General features: G+C 62.0%; 2 protein-coding genes across 5 annotated transcripts; one reads left to right on the top strand and one right to left on the bottom strand.

The window, feature by feature from the left end:
* Positions 1-839: 839 nt before the first annotated feature.
* Positions 840-18,268, top strand: SLC6A9 (solute carrier family 6 member 9). Of its 3 annotated transcripts, XM_036387654.2 has the most exons (14): positions 840-1,016; positions 3,434-3,589; positions 11,958-12,114; positions 12,270-12,401; positions 13,389-13,641; positions 13,721-13,853; positions 14,286-14,420; positions 14,500-14,603; positions 14,681-14,918; positions 15,007-15,141; positions 15,435-15,534; positions 15,791-15,891; positions 16,080-16,250; positions 16,469-18,268. In XM_036387654.2, exons 2-14 carry the CDS (start codon positions 3,560-3,562, stop codon positions 16,679-16,681), a joined length of 1,902 nt encoding a protein of 633 aa, XP_036243547.1. In that variant the 5' UTR covers positions 840-1,016; positions 3,434-3,559; the 3' UTR covers positions 16,682-18,268. The 3 variants fall into 3 exon arrangements, with proteins under 3 accessions (XP_036243547.1, XP_036243545.1, XP_036243546.1); XM_036387652.1 differs by lacking the exons at positions 840-1,016; positions 3,434-3,589 and adding an exon at positions 7,862-7,964; XM_036387653.2 differs by lacking the exons at positions 840-1,016; positions 3,434-3,589 and adding an exon at positions 7,866-7,952.
* A 501-nt stretch (positions 18,269-18,769) lies between these two features.
* B4GALT2 (beta-1,4-galactosyltransferase 2) lies at positions 18,770-25,426 on the bottom strand. 2 transcript variants are annotated; one of them, XM_036387657.2, is made up of 7 exons: positions 25,242-25,426; positions 22,643-23,029; positions 22,042-22,277; positions 21,780-21,970; positions 21,389-21,511; positions 20,216-20,320; positions 18,770-20,082 (listed from the first exon to the last, which is right to left on the bottom strand). In XM_036387657.2, exons 2-7 carry the CDS (start codon positions 22,956-22,958, stop codon positions 19,932-19,934), a joined length of 1,122 nt encoding a protein of 373 aa, XP_036243550.1. In that variant the 5' UTR covers positions 22,959-23,029; positions 25,242-25,426; the 3' UTR covers positions 18,770-19,931. The 2 variants fall into 2 exon arrangements, with proteins under 2 accessions (XP_036243550.1, XP_036243551.1); XM_036387658.2 differs by lacking the exon at positions 25,242-25,426 and adding an exon at positions 25,119-25,209.
* Between the last annotated feature and the right edge of the window lie 521 nt (positions 25,427-25,947).

Here is a 25,947-nt window from a genome sequence, read left to right as displayed (position 1 = left end):
GACACGCCTACACAGGCATGAGCATTTGCACACCCATGTAGATACCCCCAGACATGTGTGTGCATACAGATGTAAGCATGTACAACTGCATGTGTACACACCTGTAACCACATAGGGGTAAGTGTGCAGATTTGCATGCATACATGTGTGTACATGTGCCAGCAAGCACACTTGCTGCGGCATGCACAGCATGGACATGCACACACAGCTGTGTGACACGCACGTGTGCAACAGACACCCACACAAGGCACACATGCACAACTGACAGAGTGACTTCACACATCTTGGCTGGAGCCTGCGGCCATCCCGCTGCCCGGGGTTGCCATGGCACTGTGCCCTGGCAGTGTGTGCACGCTGCGTGTGGTGGTTCCCCAGTGTGTGAAAACGCGTGTGGCAGGGATGTGTGTACGTGGGGATGCGTGTGTGCCCAGGGGCAGTCTCTGTGTGACCATACCTCCCATGTACCTTTACATGCACCACATGCCCGTGCAAGCCTGCATATGCCCCTCCACGTCCACATGCCTGTGGGATACCGATGCTGTGTGTGCCAAGTATGCCATGTGGGTGCCCGAGTGCGCCAAGTGCAGAGTGTGCCCGTGCATGTCCATGCGTGCAGCACGCCCGTGTGTGCCGTGTGTAGCCGCGTGCCCACGCGTGTGTGTGTGTGTGTGTGTGTGTGTGCCATACGCAGCCCGTTCGCCCGCCGTACCGCGTGCGCTCTCGCCCTCCGCGGTGCCCGCGGTGCCCCCGGTGCGGCGAGGCGCGGTGCTGCGAGGCGGGGCGCTGGGGAGCGCGGCGAAGCGGAGGGCGGAGCACGGCGGCGGGGGTGAGAGGCGGCGCCAGCCCCCACCGACCTCCAAACTTTCATTAACTCGGCAGCACCGGCGGCGGCCGTTCCGGGCCTGGTGAAACACCGGCACTGACACTGACACCGACACCGGGCTGGGCGCGGCGGAGCGGCGCCCCCGCGGGCCCACCCGGCGCGGCGGGAGGGGCCGGGCGTCGGCATGGGCACGGTAAGGGGCGCGCACCTCCGCCGGCACCGGGTGCCCGGCCCGTCCAGCAGCCGTAGCAGCGGTGGGGATGGGACGGGAGGAGGAGTGGGTGGGCTGCCGAACAGGGATGAGAAGGGGACGAGGACGGCGAGGGCCTCCGGAGCGGCGGGGTCGGGGACATCGGTGGCGGCACCGGGAGCGGCCACCCGTCAGGATGGTGTCGGGAGCGGAAGAGCGGGATAACGGGATGCGGGGCGGTCCCGCATCTGTTGCTCTCGCGGCGCGGCGGCGCGGTGCCGGCGGAGCGCGGGGGCGCGGCGCGCAGTGCGGGACCACCGCCACCGCTCCCGGGGACGGCGCCGGGCACCGGGACGGCCCGGCTCGGTCACGGGCCGGGGGGGTTGGCGGTAATTTTCCACGGGCATGTGCCGGGGCGGGGCGGCGGAGCAGCCACCACGTGGCGGCTGATGTAACCGGGCCCCCCCGCCACCGTACTGCACCGGCGGCGGCGGCGGCGGGAGGGAGCCGTGCGGCGGGCGCTGCCCGCGGGGCCGCCGCCGGAGCCGCCCCGGCGGTGCGGGGGGGGAGCATGGCGGCAGCAGGCCGGCTCGCTTCCCGCCTTCCGCGGGCACCGGAGAAGCCCGGTTGCGGTGGGCCCGGCAGATGCTGGCGGAAGAAATGGCCTCGCAGGTGGCAGCGGCTGCACCGGTGCACCGGGCCGCTCTCCCGCCGGGCGAGAAGGGACAGGGGCTCCATCCTTCGGTCGGACATCCGTGGCCTTCTGCTGGCTGCCGTGTGCTGCGTCCCCGCGCCGAGGTGTGACATGCTGTACGGGAGCCCCTGTGGGTGCCCAGTTGTCCCCATTTCCAGGGTACTGTCACCTGTGCCGGCTCTAGGTACGAGCTGCGCTGCCCCTCTGGTCTGTCACGGCATCGCGCAGCTGTGGGAGAGCCACCCCGTGGCACCAGTGCTTTGCATCCTCGTCCCTGCTGGGCTGTCCCAGGGGATGATGCAGCCTCGGGCATCCTTGCATCCGTCCCATTGCCACACCACCGCTGGCTTCCCGCTCGGTCCTTGTCAGGCTGAGAGCCAATGCCAGCGGCACCTGCGGTGCTCATGGAGGCTTATCAGCACCTGGCAGACCCCGAGGGGAGTGGCAGCCGTCCGGCCCCTTGGGCACTCCCCCTTCCCAGGACACGGGACTAGTTCCCGGTGTGAATTCAGGGCCACAGGAGGGTAGGCAGTTTTTGGCTGGCTGGTGGTAGGTGTGTTATGGGGAGGAGGTCTACCCACTGAGCCTGCACCTCCCACCTTTGAGAGGTCCCTATGGCATGCGAGGAGCCCGGTTTGTGGCAGTAATGACATCTCAGCTCCCCTGGAAATGCAGGCACTGCCGAGGAGGGCATTGGCACTGAGGCGCAGCATCTGCGGTATCTGCCGGCAGCAGCCTGTCTGTGCTGGAGGGGCTGGGGGCTCACGCCACAGCCCCTGGATTCCTGCCCCTTATCTACACTGCCCAAGCGCCTTCCTTATGTCTTAAGATCTCTGCTGATTGCTTCAGAGTCATGGCAGCCCGGGGATAGGCCCTGGGGTGTTTGACTGCTGCTGGTGGTGGTCGGGGACCCTCAGTGCGGGTCAGGGGTCCTTCTTCAGCCAACAAGGGTATTGAGCACTGGTGTGGGATTTGCAAACACCAGTGCTTGTTGCACAGACAATCAAACCGGTGTTTTGCAAGAGCATCCGTCCCTTCCAGTGAGGTCAGGCCTTAGTGTTCCCCTGGGGCCTCCGGCAGCCCCAGGCTGGGGCGGGGTGAGGGCCAGGGAGGCAGATGCCTGTGCCGTGCACTGTCCAGCAGCACCTGGCACCCGGCAGAGCCCAGCGGCTCGGCCCCCCTGCGCTGCACGTGCATGCGATGCACCGGGGCAGAAGGCAATCGTTTCCCATCTGTGTCCTGCGCGGCAGCTGAGCCCTGCACTGGCCCCACTCTGCGCCCAGTCCCGGCGCTGTCGTGTGCTGCAGCCACTTCAGCTTCATCTCTCGCTGGGGGAGAGCTCAAGGGGCCCCCGCTCCTGCCCGCGGCCCCTGACGCCCACCTGCCGGGGGGCCAGCAGCCAGCTGTCCGCAAGGTCGTCTGTCCACACCGGGTAAATCTTTAACTGCTTCTTGGGAAACACCTGGGAGCTGCCGCTCGTGTGGGTGCCAGGAGGTTCAGAGACACTGCAGGGGCTGGGAGCCAGCAGAAGGAGACCCCACCACCAACCCACCCAGCCCCAGGCACCGCGTCCTCCGCCAGGAGTCCTGCTACCCAGTGGGCAGGTAGAGGGGAGCGACCTGCCTGGCACAGCCCCCTGGTTCCTGGAGGGAGGGGGAGGCCTGGGGTGGGGATGTGCCCACCCCACCAGTCACATCTCTCTTGGTGTCTTCTCCCCTCTGCCCAGCTCGCTCTGCCGGTGGATTGAAGGACACTAGTGCTGGTGCTGCAGCCAGTGTGACAGAGAGTGGGCAGGCACGGGACCCTGCACGGGACCAGCACCGGGACCAGCACCGTGCCCCAGCCTCCAGGAATGGCTGATAAGTGCAGCGAGGGGCTGCTGGTAAGTGCAGGGGTGTGGGGAGCGGGCTGGTGTGCGCCACTGCCTAGGGGACCAGAGAGCCTGGCGCAGGGAGCAAGACACTGGGGCTGTCGTAGGACTTGGTGTACCCTCCTGGGTTCTCCAGTTGGGGTTGGGGCACCATGGTGCGCTCCCAGCATGATGAGTTTTAGGCTGATGCTCTCTCTCCATGAGCCTGTTGCCTGTGGGGCTCTTTGGGTGTGGTGTCTCGTTGTGCCTGGAGATGCTATCGCCTGTTTTCAGGCACTCTGCCCAGCATTATCACCCACCCCAGCTCTGCAGGCAGGCAATTCTACAGCCTGCTGTTCAGCAAAGGGTGCAGGTGTTCCTCCAAGCCAGGTGCCCCCAGAGGGGCACATTCTGGGTGTTTCTCCTTGCCTTCACCCAGTGGGCTCTCTGAGGATAGTGCAATGGCAGACAAAGGTTTCTCTGGGCACTGGTGTAGTGCCTGACCTTCCATCCTCACTAGCGGTGTGTTGCAGGGTGCTGTGGGCTGCTGTGCACTTGCCTGTGCCAGGGGTAGATTTGGTGTTCTGGGCAGATGCAGGATGTGCCCGCTGCATGTCTTTGTTGGAAGGCTGTGATGGCCCCATGCTTGTGGCAGTTCAGGTTCCTGTGACAGGATGCTGTGCTGCCTTGGGCAGGTGAGCCCCCAGGCTAGGCTTGGCTGTTTCCCTTTTTCCCGAAGGATAGGAGCCGAATGCTGAGATTGACACGGTCACCGGGCCCTCCCCTTCCCGGGGGGCTTCCTGAAATAGCTGCACACTCCAGCTGGAGGGCTGGGAGCCAGGGTTTGCCTGGGAAGCCAAGAGCCGGGGGAGCGGCATGCTCCAGCAAGTGCTTCCAGCATGCACACAGTTCCTCTGCTTGTGTGTCCCAGCATGGCCCCGCTGGCTGTGTCTGCAGCAGGCAGCCCAGCACCCATCCTGCCCCCAACAGAGGAGGGCTTGGGGCAGCTGGTGGGATAGGAAGGCAGATTTCTTCTGGAGAAGCCCTGGGCTAGTAACAGGGAAGTGCTGAGGATATATCTGGGCACAATCAGCGGTCTGTCATGGGGACACCCTTCTGCGCATGGTGCTTGCTATTGCTCCATGCTGTTGATGTTTTCTTGCTATGACCAGAGCAGTCAGCATCGCACTGGGGCGAGGGCTGAGCCTGACGCCCATGTCAGGAGCCAGACATTGGAGAGCCCACCCACTCCCCATAAATCTTTAACCTGCTTCTCAGAAGTACCTGACCAGCCCACCCCAGGGCCAGGGTGTCACATGCAACAGGGCCTGACACGTGCTGTGTTGGCTGCCCTGGCTCTCAGACCTCTTCCTGGGCCTCCCCTGGTTGCAGGGTGCGAGGATATCACTGCACAGGGCATTGTGCTATGGGCTGTGTGGGGAGAAGGGTAGGTTCCTGTGAGAGCATCCCTGCTCCTGAAGCATCCCCATTCCTACATCCTGTGAGCACCAGGAGGAGCTGCAGTGGGCCAGGGTCTGACCACTGAGCTGCCTGAGTCCCAGGAAAGGAACATAATCTCCTTGGCCTGCCTCCAGGGCCCTGCCAGTAACCTCATAAAGTTTGGTCCCTGCCTGTCCTCTCATCCCTGCCTGCAGGTGCAGCTCCCACCCCCACCGCCCCCAGTCCAGCCGGGCTCTCACCATGCAACTCCTGCCCAGCATTGTGTGCAGTGCATGGGGCTGGACAGGTTTACAGTGCCTGCTGTGCCCCACCTGGGGAGGGACAGGAGTGATGGAGGCAGCAGGTGGGTGATGTGCAGCTGTGCCTCAGTTTCCCCACCTGTCACCTGAGGCCTGGAGAACAAGGGTGATGTGTATTGCTTTTGCAGGATCTGTGTTTTTGTGTGCCTCTGTGAAGCTCTGAATGCTTCCTCCAGAGCTGGAGGCAGTTGGGAGGGGCCATGCCCACCCTACTTCTCCCAACCCCCAGAAATGCTCTGACTGCGGATACCCAACGGAGTGTGGGACAGCTCCAGGGGCTGGATCAGTCCCTGTGTAGCTGGGCAGAGGGGCTCCCTGTGAGCCACAGGGGAGGGTCTGACTGCCTCTCCCTCCCAGGCCTTTAAGGACGTTTTGTTTTGTTTTCCTTGGAGTGCTTTGTTCAGACTCCAGCATTGCCAGTGGCTCCTGACTCCCGGGGCTGCCTTGCTGGCACGGCCAGGCAGCCTTTGGCTGCAGCTTGCCCAGCTCAGGTAGGTTCCTGCTGTCACCCCAGACCACCCTGACTACACACTGGGGTGCTGCTCCCCCTGCACTGCATGGGGGAAGGGCTGGGGGGTCCCTGCCTGTTCCAGACACCCCCAGCGGCGCGGTGCCACTGACCAGCGGCAGGAGCTGCGGAAGTGGCTTTTGGCTCCGGGAGCCCTTCCCGGAATACCAAGGGGCAGGAATGGGGGGGCTGGCGGGGGATTTTTCTGCCTGAACGCCCCAGGAGAATCATGTCTGCCCTGGTAGAATGGGGCCGGAGAAAGGCAGCCCTGTCGGGAAGCACTCAGCTAGGCGATAGTGGCACTGGGACAGGTCCCTGGACATTGTTCCTACCCCAGTCACCCTGCAGCCGTGGCAGGGGCTGGAAGACCTGTGGACCACCCCCCTGTCTCTCTAGTTCATCACCATGAGCCAGCCAGGTTGGGGACCAGAATGCCAGGATAGGTGAGGGTCCTTTGTTTCTAGCGGTGTGCCTCCATGCATCTGGCTGTCCCCTCTGTCTGCTGGCTGGGCTGCCAGGGAAGCAGCACTTTGCTCCCACAGGGCAAGGCTGGCAGAGGGTCTGGCATTCCCAGGACAGGGCGGTGGGTCCTGTTGTGATGTGCTCAGGCTGCTCTAAGGGGCAGGGGATGCAACATGCCCAGGGCAAAACATGGTGCTAGCACACAGGTGGCCCTGACAAAGTGTTGCAGCTGAACCGGGTCATGGAGGGATGCCCACAAGGTGCCCACACACCTTGCAGGCTATCTGGGCACAGAGCTGCCTGGCTGTGTGTAGGGCAGGACTGGGCTGGGGTCACTGGGGCTGGCACAGCATGAGGTGGCTCTTGGCTTGGATATCTTGGGGGCACAGTTGAGTGCTGCCATCCCATGGGTGGTGCATGTCCCAAGCTACTGGGTGGCTGGTGCAGGAGGGGACAGGAACAAGCCCTGGGTGCTGGCATGTGAGAGGTGGAGTGCCCACCCCGCACACGTGTGCTGTTCACGTGTGCGCCCTCGGCTGCTGCTGCCCGGACCCCAGATGGTCGCCCGAAAGCGCCGCCCGTCCCCCCGCCCTCCGTGTGCCATCATGCCTCGCTGGCGCCTTGGCCACGCTCCCCAGCCGGGACACAGGGCTGGGAGCAGCTGGGGCACCCCGAGCCTGGCTGCAGGGCACCCTCTGCCTGGCCTCCTATGGGACACAGCACCCCACCAGGGTCCCACCTCGCGCTGGCAGAGGGGTGAGCAGGGAGGCTAGGCTGTGGGGTGCCTGGGCAGTGAAGGGGTTGTGGCATAGCCCTCCTGCCAGCCAGATGGTCCCCCTCGGGGCAGTGACCTTGTGAGGGTTGCCATGGAGGCTCATGATGTCACCAACAATATGACGTTGAGTGAAGTAGCATGGCACCAGGCTGGGGATGTGCCAGCAGAAAGGTTTGTCCCTGTGCCCCTATCCCCAAGCAGGGCCGTGCCCTGTTCCTGCAGCCCTTGGATGCCCAGGGTTGGGATTGGGCATGCAGGGCCAAGCTGCTGTGTGGATGATGGGATAGGGGCGAGAATGCATGTGTGGGGCTCGGGATGTTGAGGCATGGAAACAGGGGGCTCTGAGGGAATGTCATCCTCTGCTATGCTCCAAGAGCAGCTCCTGGCCCCGACCAGACGGGCAGCGGTGCCCGCAGGGAGGGCAGTGCTGCCCACTGGAGCGTGCAGGGCTGTGAGCAGCTGGACCCCGCTAATGAGGCCTCATTAAGTGGGACAGGGCTGAGCCCTCTGTGCAGCCTGCTCTGCCTTGCCTTGCCCTGCCTACCCGAGCCAGGGAGGGCACCTGGTTTGTGGGGGTACAGCTCGTGGGGGGTAGCAGAGCCCTGCAGTGCCTGCGGGGCGGGCCAGGCAGGCATGGTGCCAGGGCAGGTGGCATGGTGGGGTGCCGGTGCTGCATCAGGGCGGGCAACAGGGGGCCGAGCCTGGCTGGGAGGCAAGGGGGGAGCAGTGCCAAGCGCTGGAGGCAGTGGGCGGGGGAAGGCGGGAGGGTGGGTGGCTGCTGCTGCGCCGGAGCCCGAGGTGCCAATGAAGCTGGGGACTCCTGGAGCCGTCCAGCCTGGGCCCCCGGATGGCAGCTGCGAGCAGCCAGGCCCCCTCGGACCCTCTCAGCAGGTCAGTGGGCAGGTGAGAGCAGCATCTGGGGGGCAGAGTGGGGGGCGGACCAAGCGGAGTGGTGGCCATGCCAGTGCTGTCCCCTCACCACTCATGGGTCTCCAAAACCCTTTGCACTGTCTTTGGGGTGGTGGCTCTGCAGGGGGGAGCTGAAGCTGTAGATTTATGCCATGGCATGCTGGAGAGGTACCCCCAAGCCCTACAGCCTTTGATGTAAAATGCTCCAGGGAGGGAGGGGAGAGTATGGCACCAAACCCCTCCATGGCCTCAGTTGTGTTGGGAGCACAAAGAGATTGCCTGACAGTTGTGTTTTTGTTATCCCTGGAATCTACTGATTTTGCAGAAAGGGTGCACAGCACCTGGGTTGCATCTCATGCTGCAGAGCATAGCAAAGATCCTCCTTGTCCCCCCCTCCCCTGTTCCCTTTCATGGGCATCAGTGAGCAATGTCAAAGTTTGCCCCATTTCCCCCATGGCACCCCAGGGCAGTACTGGTGGATTGCAGAGCGTGCTCAGGGCTGTCCCTGGGGCCGGACAGCCTTCAGCAAGGAGGGGTGGTGAAGGCAGTGTAATACTCCTGGGAGGTCCTGCGGTTTGGGCGTGCCCCTCATCACTGCATTACCCCAGCCCTGGGACTGTCCCCAGCACCGTGCCAGATGCCTTTTCTCCTACAACATGTCTCTGCTACACTGAGACAGGGGCAAACATGGGGCTGAGCAGCAAAGAGAGAGGGTAGGGAGAGTTAGGATGTGCTGGTGAGGCTGGCAGAGTCAAGCTGCACAGGGCACAGCAACCTCGGATGCAGGGATGACACTTGTGGATTCATTACCCCACGTACCAGGGACAAGGAGTGCAGGGCCTGATACAGGGACCCCAGCACCCAGCATCAGTTGACAGTCAGCAAAGGTACCCAGGACACCCGCTCTCTAAGTGATGCCATCCCTCCATCCTTTGGGACTCCCACCCGAAGCTGGGGTTCATCTGCCTCCAACATCCTGCACCCCTCTTTCTTGCCCTGGAAGAGCCACTACTGTGGAAATTATGTAATTGGCGTATTTTTCAATCTTCCAGCAGCTCCTGCCTAAAACAGCCGTGAGTTTGTTGCCATTGCCATGGCAATGAGCAATGACATCGGGCTGATGACATCAGGGGTACTGGTACCCTCTGCTGGCATTGCAGGAGCAGCCCTGACAGCCCTCGAGTTGGAGGCTGCAGGGCACCCTCTGGAAAAATTGGGGGTCCCTCACTGGTTCAGGGGGGCTGGATAAGGTTTGTTCCCCACAGAGGGCTGGGCTGGCATACTCCCATGTGGACAGTTTGAATGGGGAAAAAAAGAGGAGGGGGTTCATGCTGGAGATGCCTCCCTTGAGGACATCCTTTTCCACTATCAACCCTGCCACCATCACAAGCTTAGCAGCCATAAATCAGGGCCCCTTAGGGAAGTGGGGCGCATCCGGGCACCCCAGCCAAGCTGTCATTGTGTGAGTCGATGCTGCTTAGCATGAGAAAGACCTTGGTGCCAGGCAGGGTGATGGATGATGCCTGCTTTGCTGGGCTGGGGAAGTTTTGGCCGTCATGTATGGGGGGTTCCCTGGGGAAGGGGGAAGAAGGATGCCCTGAGCACCCCGAACGTCCCCTTTTGGGATGTTTTGGACATTCCCTTTTGGAACTTCCCTTCTGGAGACATTTAGGGTGCCTGTGGTATCCTTCCACCTCCCTGATGTTATCACCCAAGCCAGGCATCTTTTGAAGCTGCATTGGGTTATATGCACAGAAAATCTGGGGCCTGGGAGCAGGACCTGGTCCCTCCAGAGACTGCACTGTTGCTGGGTGGCAGCTCTCCCTTTGCATTCCAGCTCTGTCCCCTTCCCATAGCAGGGAAAAGGGGGGAGTTTCATCTTCCCAGATGTCTGGGTTCTCTCTATCGACCTCCTTTTTTACCATGTGGGGTTGGGAGGGTGGTTAATGAGTGTAAAGGACAGGATGACCTTCCTAGATTTGGGGAGGGGAGGTGTAGCGAGCTGATGGGTGAGCATGCAAGTGTTTGCGCACGTGTGCTCGCTTGTGCATGCATGGACACACATGTGGCTGCCCCCTTATTGGGGACAAGTGCACCAAAGCCCAGTGCTGCAGGAAAGGAGGAGGGAGCAGCACAGGCCTGGCAGTTTCATTGCACTGGTGCCAAGCAACCTAAATTTGGGGTGCTCCATGAGGCTTGGGAGTGAAGCCAGGGTCACCTGAGCAGAGTGATGGCTTGGAACAGGGATGAGGTTCCCCGTGGGCTCCAGGGCTCCTGCCTGAGCCGGGGCCATAGAGTGTTTCTGGTCTCCTCACCAGACCCTTGGTCAGGGAGGCTGGAGCACTGCCCTCACTCCTGCTGGCTGTGCTGCTCATTAGGAGCCTCGTTAGTGCAAGCAGCTTAATCAGAGGCTTCCCGATCGGATCAGTCTGCTCGAGTGGGCAGCGTGCCCTGGCATGGGGATACTGCCAGTGTCCTGTCCCCTGCTTTGGGGACTTCTGAGTCCTGTTCTTGCACAGCACCCCACCTCTGCTGGGAGGGAGGTCCCCCAGCACCTAGAGCTGCTGTGAGCTTCTTTCTGACGGCCCCTTGGCTCACAGAGTCAGGTGGGGGCACGCCGGTTCCCCGGCCGGGCAGGGCAGCGTATTGCCCCTGCATCCCTGCCCAGAGTGCCCTGTGATGCCCCCGGCCCCTGTGCTGCTCCCCTGCAGCCCCCCCGCAGCCCGCGGCGCGTGCGGGCCCCGCTCGCAGCAGATGGCTTTGTTTGGCAGCGCGGTGCCGGAGTCGCTGGGCATCACGTCCCGGCTGTGCCGCCCTAATCAAATGACACGGTTAGGTGCACCGCGCCTGCTGCCCGCCCCGCCGGCCTGAGCAGATACAAAGTGACGGCTCCCAGTTGCGGCCCGCTCGCTGCTGGCCTCAGCCATTGTGGGGGGCTGCTGCGCGAGAGGCAGGAGGTGGGCATGGGTACTGGGGTGTCTCTGGTGCTGAGACCAGCGCTGTGGAGTTCCAACAGGCTCCTAGGGCTGCTGCTCCCTGTGCTGCTCCTGTAGGAGCATGGGTGCTGTGGGACTATGGACTGGCAACCAGCACCCTTGCCCCATGCAACCATCCATCACCTGGCCTCAGGTGGGGAGGGCTTGGGGCACCCCTGTATTGCAAAATGCCTGTCTACCCTCAGCCTAACGTGCCAGAGCTCCACAGCATCCATGCAAGACATTAGTACGACCCCAGGGCTGTGCTGGGACAGAGCCATGGGGTGATGGGTGCCATCCCTGCTGTGGTGACAGGCACTCATCTCCTTTGTTGTCCTCCTTGGTGTGAGCTCACATTGTGTGGCAGTCTGCACAAAGCGCCCTTTCTTGCCCCCTTCTGCCCCCCTTCCCCCCCAGTCCCCTGCAGTGAGAGACACCTGGGCACTGGGGCTGCCCACCCGAGGGACCCAACTGCGTGGGACCCCCTGTGAGCTGCCCCAAGCATGGTGCCCTTGCTTAGTGCTGAGCTGGCAGCAGGACCCTGGCTGAAGCAGGGTGCTTTTTCTGGGGGATACCCAGGCCCCTGCCAGCCCTAGTCACTGCACCTCACTTCCCATCAAGAGGGGCTTCTGCTTCAACCCGGGGGTCCCGCAATTTCCCTCCCGTCGTGGGCAGTGGCCACCCAGCAGGACCTCTCTCACTAGACGCAGGGAGGGGGGGCACGAGAACAGAGGCCCCTTTGTGCTCTGTCGCCTGGACCTGCTTTGTATGTGTTGCAGGCTCTCCCTTTGCTGCAGCCGGGCTCTGGGCAGAGCCATTCATGGGGGGGGCCAACACCGCTGCCCTCCCCCTCCTTGGCACTGCCTGTGCGTGGCGGGCGGCGGGGACAGGCAGGGGGACGGGATGGGGAAGGATGCCGGGGACCTCCCAGCCCTGCTTGGCGGCTGTCACCCTTCCAATGGGGCCAGCAGGGGGGTCCCCAATTGACACATCCCATGGCATCTCTCCGCAGAATGGCGCCGTGCCCGGGGAGCAGGGCAAGCAGGAGAAGAGCGTCAAGCGCGGCAACTGGGGCAACCAGATCGAGTTTGTGCTGACCAGCGTGGGCTATGCCGTGGGCCTGGGCAACGTCTGGCGCTTCCCATACCTCTGCTACCGCAATGGGGGAGGTGGGTGTCGGGGCCAGGGGAGGGGGTTTCCTCTGGGCAGGGGTGGGGGTGTGCACCCCAGCCTCGCATGGTATTTCTTGGGCTGGTGCAGGGCATGGGAAGCACAGCCGTGCCTGTGGTTAGTGCTCACTCATCCTCTGGTTCCTGCTCACCAGGTGCCTTCATGTTCCCCTACTTCATCATGCTTGTGTTCTGCGGCATCCCCCTCTTCTTCATGGAGCTCTCCTTTGGGCAGTTTGCCAGCCAGGGTTGCCTTGGCGTCTGGAGGGTCAGCCCCATGTTCAAAGGTAAGGAGTTGCCTGTCCTGTACTGGCACAGGCCAGCATGGGACACCTGCTGTTACAGTGCTCAGCAGCTGGTGTGACCCTCACACACCATGGGGTGCATGCACACCTCTGGCACATCACACGGCCCAGTGCAGGCACCTGCAGCTTGTGCAGTCCTGCACACACATGCCCTGCACATAGATCATGGTCTGCATTGCACTGGTCCCCTGTGCACATGCCCTCCCTGGCTACGCTGCCCTGCACAGCCTGCCTGGCATCCCTTGCACGCATCACACGTGCCCCTGCACACGCGCTGCATCTCCTGCGCAAACCCTGGCCCTGCGCTGGCATCCACTGCAGGCATTACACACACATCCCTGCATACGCCACACGTGTCCCCAGCACATCACTCTTGCAGAGGCCACTCGGGTCCCCTGAACACACTGTGGCATGTCCAGCTGTGGGCATGCTTCTGCAGTCGTCTCTCTGGACCATAGGTAGCAGGTGCTGTTGCCACATGCTTGCCCTGCCATGGCTGGACCCTGCTCCAGGTGCATCTCCTGGCTTACTGGTGTGCTCCCCAGCCCATGCACACGCTCTTGTGTGCCCTGCACAGTGGCATGCTGAGCCTGGGGTGCACTTCCCTGTGCTCATGTGGCCTCTCACATGCCACCAGATAACTGCAGGCCTCAAGTCACCGTAGCCAGGAGTGATCCCCATCCAGTTGTTCTCTCGAGCTGCAGACCCCAAGGGTTTGCCTGCAGCCTGTATGCATTGCCATGTATCCTAGGGGACGCTCAGCACCACTAGGCTCGTTTGGAGGTAGAGGATCCCATGCACAGTGTTCCTCACACCTGTGGCAAAGCCAGACTCTGAGCTGCAGCTTGGCTGCAAGGCTGCTGACAGCATGGCATGCAGCCCACTCCTCCTGTGCCACAACCCTGGTGCTGTGTGCCGTGCCCGTGCCGCCGCACCCTGCCGCTCACCCCTCCCCGGTGCTGTTCCCAGGCGTGGGCTACGGGATGATGGTGGTGTCCACATACATCGGGATCTACTACAACGTGGTGATCTGTATTGCCTTCTACTACTTCTTTGTGTCCATGACGCGCGTGCTGCCCTGGACGTACTGCAGCAACCCCTGGAACACGCCCGACTGCGTGGGGGTGCTGGACGGGAACCTCTCCAGCCGGGCTGCCCTCAACATCACCCAGCTCCTCAACACCACCCAGAAGCGCACCAGCCCCAGCGAGGAGTACTGGAGGTACCAGGGCCTGGGATCAGGGATGGGGGAGGTGGTGATGGCTGGGCCCCACTGACGCTGCTGCCCCCTCCCCATACAGGAGGTATGTGCTGAACCTGTCAGATGACATCGGGAACTTGGGCGAGGTTCGGCTGCCCCTCCTGGGCTGCCTTGGTGTCTCCTGGGTCGTTGTCTTCCTCTGCCTCATCAAGGGCGTGAAATCCTCGGGGAAGGTACCTGTGTGCTCCCTCTCTGGGCCCCTCCCTGGGGGTGTGGGCATACCTTCAGGATAGATGGCCCTGTCCCCTCTAGGCATAGCCCCACCCCTACTGGGAATGAACCTCCCATTGTGGACATGTTCCCAATCCCTTCTGGGCACAGCTCCTCCTCTTTTAGCATTGTCCCTGCCCTCTATGTGCTCCTCCCACTCTGGGAAAGGCCACACCCTTGTGACCTGGCCACATCCCTTCTGGACACAGCTCCTCCCATATGGCCTTGGTCTCACCTCCTTCAGCATAGTCCCTTCCCTGAACCATATCCTCTCCTCCTGGTCTGTCTCTTCACACTCTGGACCATAACCCCAGTCCACAGCCACGCCTTAGCCATACCTGCCTGTGTCCCCAGCCCTGCCCCCATCCCTCCCCCACTGACGTGCTGCCCCACAGGTGGTGTATTTCACGGCCACCTTCCCCTACGTGGTGCTCACCATCCTCTTCGTGCGCGGCATCACGCTGGAGGGGGCTGTCACTGGCATCATGTACTACCTGACACCCCAGTGGGACAAGATCCTCAATGCCAAGGTGAGCAGGGACAAAGGGTGGCAGGCAGCCAGGGCTGAGCAGGGCTGGGAGCACAGCACTGACCATCCCACTGCCACAGGTATGGGGTGACGCGGCCTCGCAGATCTTCTACTCACTGGGCTGTGCCTGGGGCGGGCTCATCACCATGGCTTCCTACAACAAATTCAACAACAACTGCTACCGGTGAGTGCCTGACCACAGTCCCCCAGCCCTGCCACTGCCCTCGTATCCACTGCCAGCCCTGACTCCTCTTCCCACAGGGACAGCATTATCATCAGCATCACCAACTGTGCTACCAGCGTCTATGCTGGCTTTGTCATCTTCTCCATCCTGGGCTTCATGGCCAACCACCTGGGTGTGGATGTCTCCAAGGTGGCTGACCACGGGCCAGGCCTGGCCTTCGTCGCCTACCCTGAGGCCCTCACCTTGCTCCCGATCTCACCACTGTGGTCCATTCTCTTCTTCTTTATGCTCATCCTCCTGGGGCTGGGTACACAGGTAGGTCATGGTGGGACCAGCATGTTCAGATGGGGTGGCATGGTGGGGCCAAGGTGGTGACATGCTGCCCCCTCTGCCCCCTGTGTAGTTCTGCCTGCTGGAGACTCTGGTCACGGCCATTGTGGATGAGGTGGGCAATGAGTGGATCATCCGCAAAAAGACCTTTGTAACGCTGGGAGTGGCTGTGGCTGGCTTCCTGCTGGGCGTCCCGCTCACCACACAGGTAGGTGACCATGAGACTGTTGCCACAGGGTGCTATTGCCATGGCCGCTTTCAGCAGCCACGTCCACTTTGTTGCCACTGTGATGGTAGTGACAGTCAGGGCCTGGTCTTGCCACACCAACACTGGGGAGGGTACCCAGAATTGTCTCCATGCTGACTCTGGCATGAGGCATTGCCGTGGTGGTGGTGGTGTGCCAGCTGCGTGTTGCCAGCACAGTCAGCACGGCTGTGCTGGTGCCCTGCCAGTAGTGGTGGTACCGCAGGGGCAGCTGTGCCAATGTGTCTGTCTTCCAGGCGGGCATCTACTGGCTCCTGCTAATGGACAACTACGCCGCCAGCTTCTCCCTGGTGGTCATCTCCTGCATCATGTGTGTAGCCATCATGTACATCTATGGTAGGTGCAGCCGCCTGCAGCCAATCGGATGGTAGGACTGATCTAGCCAGCCAATGGGGAAGGGTTTGCCCCAACAGCTGGCCAATCAGCAGCTTGCTCTGTGTTACATGGGGGAAGGCTGTTGCCCAATCAGGAGCTGCGGCCTGGAGAGGCTCCTGGGTCCCATCCATCCCTACGATGGCACTGGGGCTGGAGCCGGGTGGGCGGTGAGGGGGCTCAGGTCACCCCCAGGACTGATGGTCACTTTTCTCCCCAGGGCACCGCAACTACTTCAAGGACATTGAGATGATGCTGGGCTTTCCTCCCCCACTCTTCTTCCAGATCTGCTGGCGCTTCATCTCACCTGCCATCATATTTGTGAGCATCGCAACCATGGGGTATTAGGCTGTGGGAGGAGGGAGTGAGGAGCTCACTTGGACATGGCACTCCCTGGAGAGGAGGGTGCTGGGCTCAGGAGACCAGCAATAGGGCAGAGTGGGGAAGTTGTGGGGGTACAGAGCAAGCTGGCTGCTCCTCACTGGCTGATCCTGCCTATCCCTTCCCAGTTCATCCTGGTCTTCACAGTGATCCAGTACCGGCCCATCTCCTACAACGAGTATGTCTACCCTACCTGGGCCATCAGCATCGGCTTCCTCATGGCGCTCTCTTCCGTCATCTGCATTCCCATCTACGCCATCTACAAAGTGTGCCGTTCTGAGGGGGACACACTGCTTGAGGTGGGTGGCCAGGGGCTACCCCCCTTTGTCTGTGTCCCGCCTGGGCTGCCATCCAGGCTGTCCCTGACCTCACTGGAGCTGTCAGCAGTGGCTGTGTGCAGGCAGTGTGCATAGGGCACCACATGTTCGTGCACCCCTGGAAGCTGCTGGCACGTTGGTGCAGACTGGCAGGGGAGCATGGTGGGTGCTAATCTTGTCTCCATCCTCTCCCTTTCTAGCGCTTGAAAAATGCTACCAAGGCAAGCAAGGACTGGGGCCCAGCTCTGCCAGAGCACCGCAGCGGGCGCTACGCCCCGGCGTTCAGCCCTTCCACCGAGTCCCACCTGGAGGTGCAGCCCCTGCAGCCAGAGAAGGGCCAGAGTGAGGCAGCGGCTGCATCCCCCGTGCAGGGCAGCAATGGCTCAGCCCACAGCCAGGACTCCAGACTGTGACCCCCCACAATCCCCGCACCCCCTCTAACCCCTCTTGCACCTTCCGCTGGCGGAGCCTGGCTCCGGGCGCACCGGACCATGGGGGCTCTCAGCACCCATCCCCGAGACCCCCCCACCTCCTCGCCGGTTAACCCCTCCCGCCCCTGCCCCCGTGGCGTTTGTTAACCCTCGTGTTTACGGTAACCTTTGTGCTCGACGCTGGGACAAGAGAGGAGGGGGCGCAGCCCCGGGAGGGCTGGGAGCCAGAGGCACTTTGCAGGAGCCTTGACCTGGGGGTATGCACAGGATGGGGGGGGTGGGATGCTCCCAGGCTCCCACCCCCCCTTCCCTAAGTCAGGCAGCCTGCCCTGCCATGGGGCACCCTCTTGACATTCCCATGGGGTGGGACCAAGGTTGGGCACGCCAGTATTGCCTGCGGCCTGTGTGTGCACAAGGCCATCATGGGAGGGGTTGGCGCTGCAGGGACCCCCAGCCTGGGTGCACACCCGCTGCTGGGTGGTCACACCCAGGGCTGCTGCCAGGCACAAGGCCAGCACAGGGAGATGGGGGCAAGCACGTTGCTTGCACCGGCAGGGGGATCTGATGGCACAAGACACAAGCACTTAGAGCACACGTGTGTACACGTGTGTGTCCCTCACAGACACAGCATGGGCACAGATGTGGCGTACGTGGGCATGCACATATGCACGGTACACCGGGACTGTGCAGGCAGTGAGCTGGGATGCTCCCCTCCATGCACCCCTCCACCCTGTGGCCCCACTGGGGTCTGTGGGTGCCCTTCTGGGTGGCCAGGCATCGCCTACAATGCTGGGCACAGCCACAAGCAGCGTGGGCACAGCCCAATGCTGCTGCCTGCCCCACAGTGGGGCAGGAGGCTGGGGGAGTACTTAAGCCTGGCCGGGGGGTAACCAGGCAGGGATGAGGTCCAGCTCTCCCTGGCAGCCCCAGCACTGGCAGGGGAGGACCCTCCACGGTGCTAAGGGGGAGCAGGATGGACTGGCCTCCCCCAGCTGCTGCTTAGCAAGAGGTACCAGCGGAGACACGAAGGGCTGCACCAGCCCACTCGCTCCGAGCCATCTGGGGATGCTTAGTCCCCAGTCAGTATTAGTGGAACAGGATGCACTGGCAAAGGCCGGGCGGTTTTAAATCTGTCTTCCAGCTCCAGCCAAAGGGCTTGGAGCTCTTGATTTGGGGGGATGGGATGAGACCCTTCCTACCCCGCTTGCTCCCCTCCCAGCCAGCACCCTGTGCTCCCTATGTTGCAGCCCCGAGGCTGGCACAGGGACACGGCACAGCTTGGCACGGTGGCGGGAGGCAGCGGGCGGCGAGCCCCAGCAGGATGTTCCAGCTCCCCGTCCCGAGCCCCCCGTCGTGCCGCGGCGAGGGGCGCAGGTTCCCGCATGGTGCCCGTGCCCTGCCCCTCGAGTCACGCCGCTACTCTTCACCTCTAATTGTTAGCAATAACGCGCGCGTCCCTGGGCAGCGCTGCCTGTGCCAGTGTCCCTGGGCAGCGCTGCCTGTGCCAGTGTCTCTCCTGGTGTAGAGTTCTAAAGTATCCTAGATTTTAATGAGATTTATATTCCTGAAGTTGTGTCCTGCTGTGCCCTTCTTTGGGAACCATGTAGGGGGGAGGGAGGGGTTGAAGAGTGGGGGACCACAATTAATGCGTGGAGCTCTTTTCCCCTCTGATGCCAGGTATTGGCACTCAACAGCCAGCTAGGTCCTGGGGCGTTCTCGTTTGCCCTACCTGGACATACAAAACCATCTGGAGGTAAGGCAGAGGATGGAGGACGGGCTTATCCCTGCTGGAGGAAAGCATTGTCCCCAAATGGACGGGAGGGCAGCAAATATCCATGGCACAGTGAGGGCAGCTGGCTTTGCCCTGTACACTTTGCCCTAGGCCAGCACCTTGTTAGGCCTCCCTGCATTGCTGAGTGAGCTGGGGGATCCCCCAAGGGGTGCAGGGGGTGACTCAGAGGCTCTGCCTTCCAGCCAGCAGCTGGAGGCAGCAGACAGGACTTCCCCTCTATACTCCACAATCCCACTTCCTCATCAGATGGTGTTTTCTCCCACCCCCACAAAGCCTGCCAACTTTTCAAACTTTTATTAAATACAAAACCCCCGGTCTCTACGACCGAACGCTGCATTCAACGTACGCTGAAAAAAGGGTCAGACATTCAAATGTACAAAAGTCGCCGGTGCCCCCCAGCCCTGGCGAGCTGCCCTGCTCCCAAGCCCACTGCTCCCAGCTCCCCATGGAGCATCAGGGGTGCTAGGGCTCCCAGTCCCATGGGGGGGCCACAGGGCTCCTGCCCTGCATGGTCCTGGCCTCTCCTGCCTGCAGCCCCCCTGCCCCTGGCCTGGAAGCGGGAAGGCAGACAAGGGAAGACCTCAAGGAGAAGATTCCCTCCCTGCTAGAGGGGGACTGCACCAGCCCCCACCAAGAGGTGCTGGGGGGTTCAAATCAGCCCTATTTCCCCCACCAAAGGGGGGAGGGGAGGTGAGGGCAGGCACAGGCAGGGGCTGCACACACACACAGCACCTGCCTTTGGGGAAGGGGGATGGGATACAGCTGCCATCCCCCCAGCCCTGGGGAAACTGAGGCACAGCAAGGGGCATTCACTAATCAGAGGTCTCTGTTTGGCAGAGCTGAGACAGGGCCCGGCTCTAAGCACCAGACTAAAGCAGAGGAAGACAGCAAGCCACGTCTGTGTGCCCAGCAGCAGGAGCAGTGCCTGGCCAGGGCAGCAACCTCGCCCTGATCCTGCCTGCCTGGGGGCCCCAGGCTGCTCCCATCCCCAGCTGGGGCAGCAGTGGCTCCAGCGCCTGGTAAAGGAGGAAGCCTGCACCCCACTTCTCACAGCGCTGGTGGGGACCCTCCAGCTCTCACAGAGCAGTGGGATTTCACCCTCCCCACCCAGGATGCAGGCAGGAGCTGGCATGGACTGGGGGCTCCTTGCCAGGCCTGGGGTTGCGGGGTTGCCCCCTCCCTCTGTGCCAGGAGCTGCTTGCAGGGCAGCTGGGCTCATCCACCAACACACCACGTATGGGGCAGGGGTCCTGCAAACACACTCGTGGGGATGGGGGAGACAGAGAAATCCTAGGGACCAAAGGGCTGGCTGGGGGGCAGCTGTCTCCAGAAGGCAGCAGAGTAGGGAGAAACATCCCTGTCCAGTCCTGGCTCTTGAGCTGGGGCAAAACCCGCCATGGCCAGCCAGCCCCAGGCACAGGGCTCCCAGTGACAGGAGCACTAGCCGCGGGCCAGGCGGGGCGGGGGCCTGCCGATCTCCACCGTGATGTTGGTGTACATGGGCTGGCGGGAGATCTCCACCAGCCGGTACTGCAGCGAGCTGATCCCATCCCGCTTCATCGTCATTTTGGTGTTCTGGATCTTGGTGAATCTGGTGGAAAGAAGAGCAGGATGAGGATGGAGGGATGTCTTGTTGTAGTGCCAGCAGTGCTGGACCTCTGTGGGGGAGAGCAGCCAAGTGATTGCCCAGTGTCCCAACTGCCCCAGCCCCGTGGCTCACTCACCTCTGCGGGTTGGGCTCATTGTGTTTGTCGCGCTCATGCTTAATCATGCGGTACCTCCCAATGCGGATGTCGGGCCTCGACACCTTCATGCCATTCAGGGATATGCTGGGGGCCAGGAGAAGGGTAGGATCAGTGTGTGGCCACCAGGTTGGGACATTCCCCAGCCCAGAGACCTCCTGGGTCAGACCCGGGCAAAATAAACCTGTCCCTGGTTAAACAAAGCTGTGCCAAGCCAAGATAAGCAAAGCCAAGCCCCACCCAGGCCAGTGTCATGACCTAGGGTGCCACATGCCCCATGGCAGTGTGCCTAAAGCACCACTCCCGTCGAGGAACCAGCAGCTGCATTCAGCCTGTGCCACACACAGGCAGCCATCCATGTGCAGCCATCCATCCCTCCCTCCCTCCCTTCCTCTCTCCCTCTGCGGCCCCTGCCCTTTACATTCCCTGAATGCCGCTGCCCAGCCCTTCCCTTGGAGCCCTCCCCTCAGATCAAGGGCCGCCTGAAGCTCTTCCCAAGCTCCACACACTTCTTGTCCCCCACCCTGAGCCCACCTTGTGTGGAAATCCCAACCGTGCCTCGTGTCCAGGGCTCCCACAAGGGTGTTTTGCTAGTCTGGCCATTACAGGCTGGTTACACCCCACTGGCTGCACACTGCTTCCCTGGGCAGCACCATGGGGGAACCCATGGGAGGTGAGGTGGCCATTGTCCAGCTCTGGCAACCAACACAGGGTGTGGGGAGATTGGGCTTTGTTCAGCTTGCAGCTGTGCTGCTGCCTGCTGGCTGCTGGCAGAAATAACTGTGTGGCTGCTGCATGGCCACCACTGATATGTTTCCAAGTTTTTAATCTCAGCCCTGGACACATCCAAGTCTAGGATCCCACCCCTGTATAGAGCAGAGCCCACAGGCACACCCCACTGCAGGCTTCAGCCACAAGAGAGGCAGAGGAGTGTCCTGTAGCCCCCCAGCACCCTGGGAAAGGCCAGTTCCATCCATGAGGGTCACAACCCCAAAGCTAGAGTGTAATTAAATCCCTCCTTGACATGTGGCACAGGCCCATGTACATCCCCCACAAAACTGGGAACACCAGTGCTGTAAGGGTGCTAATTCAGTGCTCGGTGGGGAGCCTGGTACACCCCAACCAGTCAGTTCTAGTGAGGGGCTGGGCACCTACCGATTAAAGATGTCATCGTCCTCTCCTCCCCAGCCCCAGTACTCATTGGGAAAGCCATTGATCTTCAGGAACTGGGACTTGCTCAGCCCAGACACACCGCCAAAGTAGCCAGCATAGGGCAGTCTGCAGGTTGACAGCAAATGGGTCAGCCCCAGGAACAGGCAAAGATGGAGGTGAGCCCCATGGGGACCCCAAGTACAAGTACCAACCCTTTCCTGTGTCACCCTCCTACCCACGGTTCTGTGCTCTCTGCCATCTCAGGTCCACAATTCGAGCCATTGACCTCATGCCTGCCCCAGGTGGTAATCAAGGGTGGTTGCCCTGATGTCATCCCAGAGAGATATTCCAGCCCTGCCTGTGCAGAAACACCCCAGCACCCCAGGGCACCCACCTGAACCCAAACTTGTCCATGCCAACAGCAAAGTGCCGTGGCTGCTCGTAGCAGCGATAGAGGTTGCGATCGTCCATGGGGATGAGATCCACGTCGCTGAAAATGAAGCAGTCATACTCCTCGTCGTCCTTGAGTGCCTCCATGAATCCCACGTTGAGCAGCTTGGCCCGGTTGAAGGTGTCTTCACCGAACTGCAGGGCAAAGCTCAGCCATGCCTGCTTGTCCACCCCAGCCCTGCCACCCCTTGCCCCTGCCCCCTCACCTGGTTGATGATGTAGATACCATAAGCCACCTTCTGCCGGCGCAGGATGGGGTGCAGGTAGTGCAGCCAGTACTTGAGGTGGTGCTCGCGGTGCCGGAAGGGGATGAGGATGGCCACCTTCTGCCGGGGCAGGCAGTCTGGGGGGGTGTACTTGCCACCCTGGCGCACATCAGGGTTCTCCCGCTGCACTCGCTCCATGCTCATGGGAGAGCTGAACTCGATGAGCAGGCGCCCAACTGTGAGAGGAAGGGCCGGGCAATGCCCGCAGGACAGGACATGGTCAGGGTCATGGTCACCTGCCGCTCCTGCCCAGAGTGGTAAACAGCACTCAAACAGCAAGGGGGACCTGCAGGGGGGACCGGCACTGCTGAGGGCAGAGAGCACTCAGAACCTTTTCTAAAACAGGGCAGAGAGACAGGGCTAACAAAACCTGAAACCAGCTGTCCTGATACAGTTACAGGCTGGAGTTTCTCTACTATTTCATGGGAAAGCCATACCCAGGGCCCAGGGGATAAGGATGTCAGCCATGAGCACCCACCTTAGCCCCATGTTCAGAGTCTGAGCCCAAATTCATCCCCAATGCTCACCCAGCACGTCTCACCTAAACCAGGAGGTGTCTCCTGGCAGGGCTGCAAGGGCTTCTCAGTGGCAGATTGGTTGGTACTGGGCTTGGTGCTGGGGGATGGAGCCTCAGCACCGGCTGGCCCGTAGCTGGGAACGGTGCCGTTGGGGCGGGACGAGTTGGAGAAGGGGTGAGTGCGCGAGGCGTTCCTGGCATTGAAACGGCTGAAGAAGTCCAGGTGCTGCGCGTAGACGTCAAAATAGAGGATCATGATGATGACGAAGTGGAGCAGGCAGAGCAGCAGCACGGCCTTGCAAATCCTTTCCAGGGTCACCCCCAAGAGCAGCCTGGTCATCTTCTGGGCACGGGCAGGCGGACATGTGCGCTTGGCGGGGCAGGGGGGCGGCTCCAGCCACGGTCCTGATCCTGCCAAGACACCTCATGCTCAGGATACCACGAGCCTGAGCCTCCAGCCCAGCCCAAATGACATTGGGACAGCAGGAACAGCACAGGCCTGATGCAGATGTGAAGGGCTTGCAGGCTGGTATGCCAGAGAGCACCCCAGGGGGAATGCTGCACCTGGATCCCTGCTCTGAAGGCACAGCCATAAAGATATGAGAGGTCCTCAGCCACGCATAGTAAATCACCTCCTTGCTTTCCTAGGCCAAGACCACAACAGGACAGATCCACTCCCCTTCCCTTTTTCCCACCCAGAGAGAGCATGCAGACACCTCCAGACATGCCAAAAAGAGCCTCCACGGGGCTTGAGCCCTTGACAAAGGCTATGCTCTCCAAAAACATGGCCAGCCTGGGATGTCACAAGAGCACCACAGGTATCCCCCACCAGCCACCCCTCTCTGAGGCACCCCACCTCCCTGTTCCCCATCCTGCTCCCTCCCCACAGGGCTACACCCCAGCAGCAGCACCAAAGCGGGGCAGCAATGAGAGTCACGCCAGGCTAAGCTGAGCAGGACATCCCAGCCCCCTGAGTCGGGGTTCCCTGCCACATCCAGGGGGATCTGGCATTCAGCCAGCGGTGCAGATCCTCTCCCCTCCTCCTGATGGTGAGGCCTCCTGGGACACTGGACTGCTGGAAGTCAGGGTCCCCTTATCTCCCACATGATGCCTGGAGCTGGGCCAGAGCCCTGCTGGGAAGCCAGCTGGGAGAGTCACTGGAGAGTCCCAGAGAAGTCAAACCATCCGGCCTTTCCCAGCCCTGCCACAGCACAGCCATGCACCCCAGTTCCTGCCCTGAGCCCTGCCCTGCTAGTCCCTGCTTTTAGGGAAGCTGCTGGACACAGCAAAGCAATCACAAGGGACAGGCACTGGGGTTCACAAAACCCTGAGGATCTCGGGACAGGCCAGAGCTGCTGCATGGTCCCTGGGGGGACCTTGGTGGCTGGGGGTCTGCAGCAAGACCCCCAGCAGGAGTGCAGGTAACACCCAAAAGTGCTGGCAACCAGTCACTGGCAGCTGCCAGCCCTGCCCAGAGGGGCTCCCCAGGGAGCCACAGGGCACTGAGTCGGCAGTGATGGCCACGCTGGATGGGTACGGGGATTGGAGCTGACGTGCGAAGGAGGATCCTTCACCCAACCCTGCTCCTCTCCCAGTTGCAGGACTGACCCTGGAAGGCAGACCCTGGAACTCACCACAGGCAGAGAGGTGCTGGAAAAAGGTCTGAGCCCAACGCCCCAACCATGTCTACCCTCCCCTTGCAGGATGCAGAGCAGCACCCCTGTGGATAGGGGGAGCCTGGCATGTGTCAGCAGCACAACCTCACATCCAGTTTTTTCTACAAAGTAGCCCTCTGAAGAAAAGCTGGCTTTGCTGTTATTGCTCAGACCTTTCCCCCGATTACAGTGCCTTGTCACCCCACACAGCCTGTGACACAGGGACCTGCCTGCCCCCAGCACCTGCCAGAAACCCTCCCCAAAAACCTGTGCAGTGCATGGAGTGGTGGTGCCTCAACAGCCAGATGGGGATGCAATAGGGAAAAATCAGAGCTGGTTTTAGGGGCCCTTTGGTAGAATGGTCCATGAGGCAAGTAGGGAATGACAGCAAGAACAAAAGCAAAGCACTCTATCCATCAAGCAGTGGCCACAGGACACCATGAACATGAGTGGGCTTAAACTGCTAAGGAGGGGGTTATGAAATATGATGTCATCTCCCCCCACCGCAGCATCTGTGCACGGTGTGAGAGGCCAAAAGCAACCTGGGGCTGGGGAGCTGCTCCCCAGGGTTTCAAGCCAGTGCAGTATATGCCATGGGGCCGGTGATGCTTGTTTTGCAGTGGGTGCTCAACCCCGTGCACTCAATCCTTCTTCCCACAAGACATCCCAGGGCTGGGAGAAGGGAGGCACGGTGGGACCCCGTGGCCCCGATGCCCCAAAGGTGGCAACCTGTCCGCCTAAAGTGGGGCGAGGGGCCGCATTCAGCACAACTAACATTCCCCCACCCCCTAATTTTTCCCAGTCCCCGACACATGCAAAAACTTATTTAAAAAATGAGAAACAACCTCAAAATCAGTCTTTTTCCCGAGCCGGAGTGGTGCCGCCCATGAGTGGCCGGGATCGCATCCCCCGGGTCGCATCCCGGGCCTCACCCGCCCGGCCAGGCCTGCCCGCGCCGCTCCACTCACCGCGGCCTCGGGGCTGCCGCGCCGCCCCGGCGCTGGTCAGCGGCCCCCGCCGCCGCCTCCTTCTCTTCCTCTTCCTTCTCTTCCTCCTCCAGCCCCGGCCGCCGGCCCGCGGGCTCCCATGCCCGGGGCTGCGGGGGGCCCAGCCGGCCGGGCCGCCGCACCGCCGAGAGCCGCAGGGAGACGGGGCCGCGCCCGCACGCCGGCTCCGCCCGCCGCCGCCGCACCGGGCGGGGCCGCCGCCGCCGCCCGCCCCGGAGCCGCGGGGCGAGGAGGGCAGTCCCGCAGGCACCGAGGCCCACGGGCGCGGATCTCCGGGAGGCAGACACACCCGGGGGTGCGCGGTGCCTCCGGCTGCGCCGCGGGATGCTCAGCCCTCGGCCCCAGGCGCGGCAGCGGGGACCCTCCGAGCACCTCCGGGACACCGGCACAGGGTGTCCCGGCCTTTCTCCGTTCCCTGGCTCCTCGTTGCCGGAAGGCAGCGCTTCCACGGACCCACCTGCGGCGACTCCCACGCTCCCGGCCGTTGGTGCTGGCTCAGCGTCCGTTGCAACCTGTTTGTGGCTCCTTCCCCCCCACACCACCCTTTCTATGTTTCATTGCTAGGAAACACCGGGAATCTTACTCTTCTTACCACAATGGCTTCAGTGAAAGATCGTGGTTTGGTCCCACCACAAGTTCGGCCCACCACAAGGAGTTTTTGCACTGT

This window comes from Molothrus ater, chromosome 9 (genome assembly GCF_012460135.2).
Source record: "Molothrus ater isolate BHLD 08-10-18 breed brown headed cowbird chromosome 9, BPBGC_Mater_1.1, whole genome shotgun sequence".
Lineage (NCBI taxonomy): Eukaryota > Metazoa > Chordata > Aves > Passeriformes > Icteridae > Molothrus > Molothrus ater.
The sequence above is the reverse complement of the archived record's forward strand: the minus strand, read 5'-3'. Positions and strand labels throughout refer to the sequence as shown.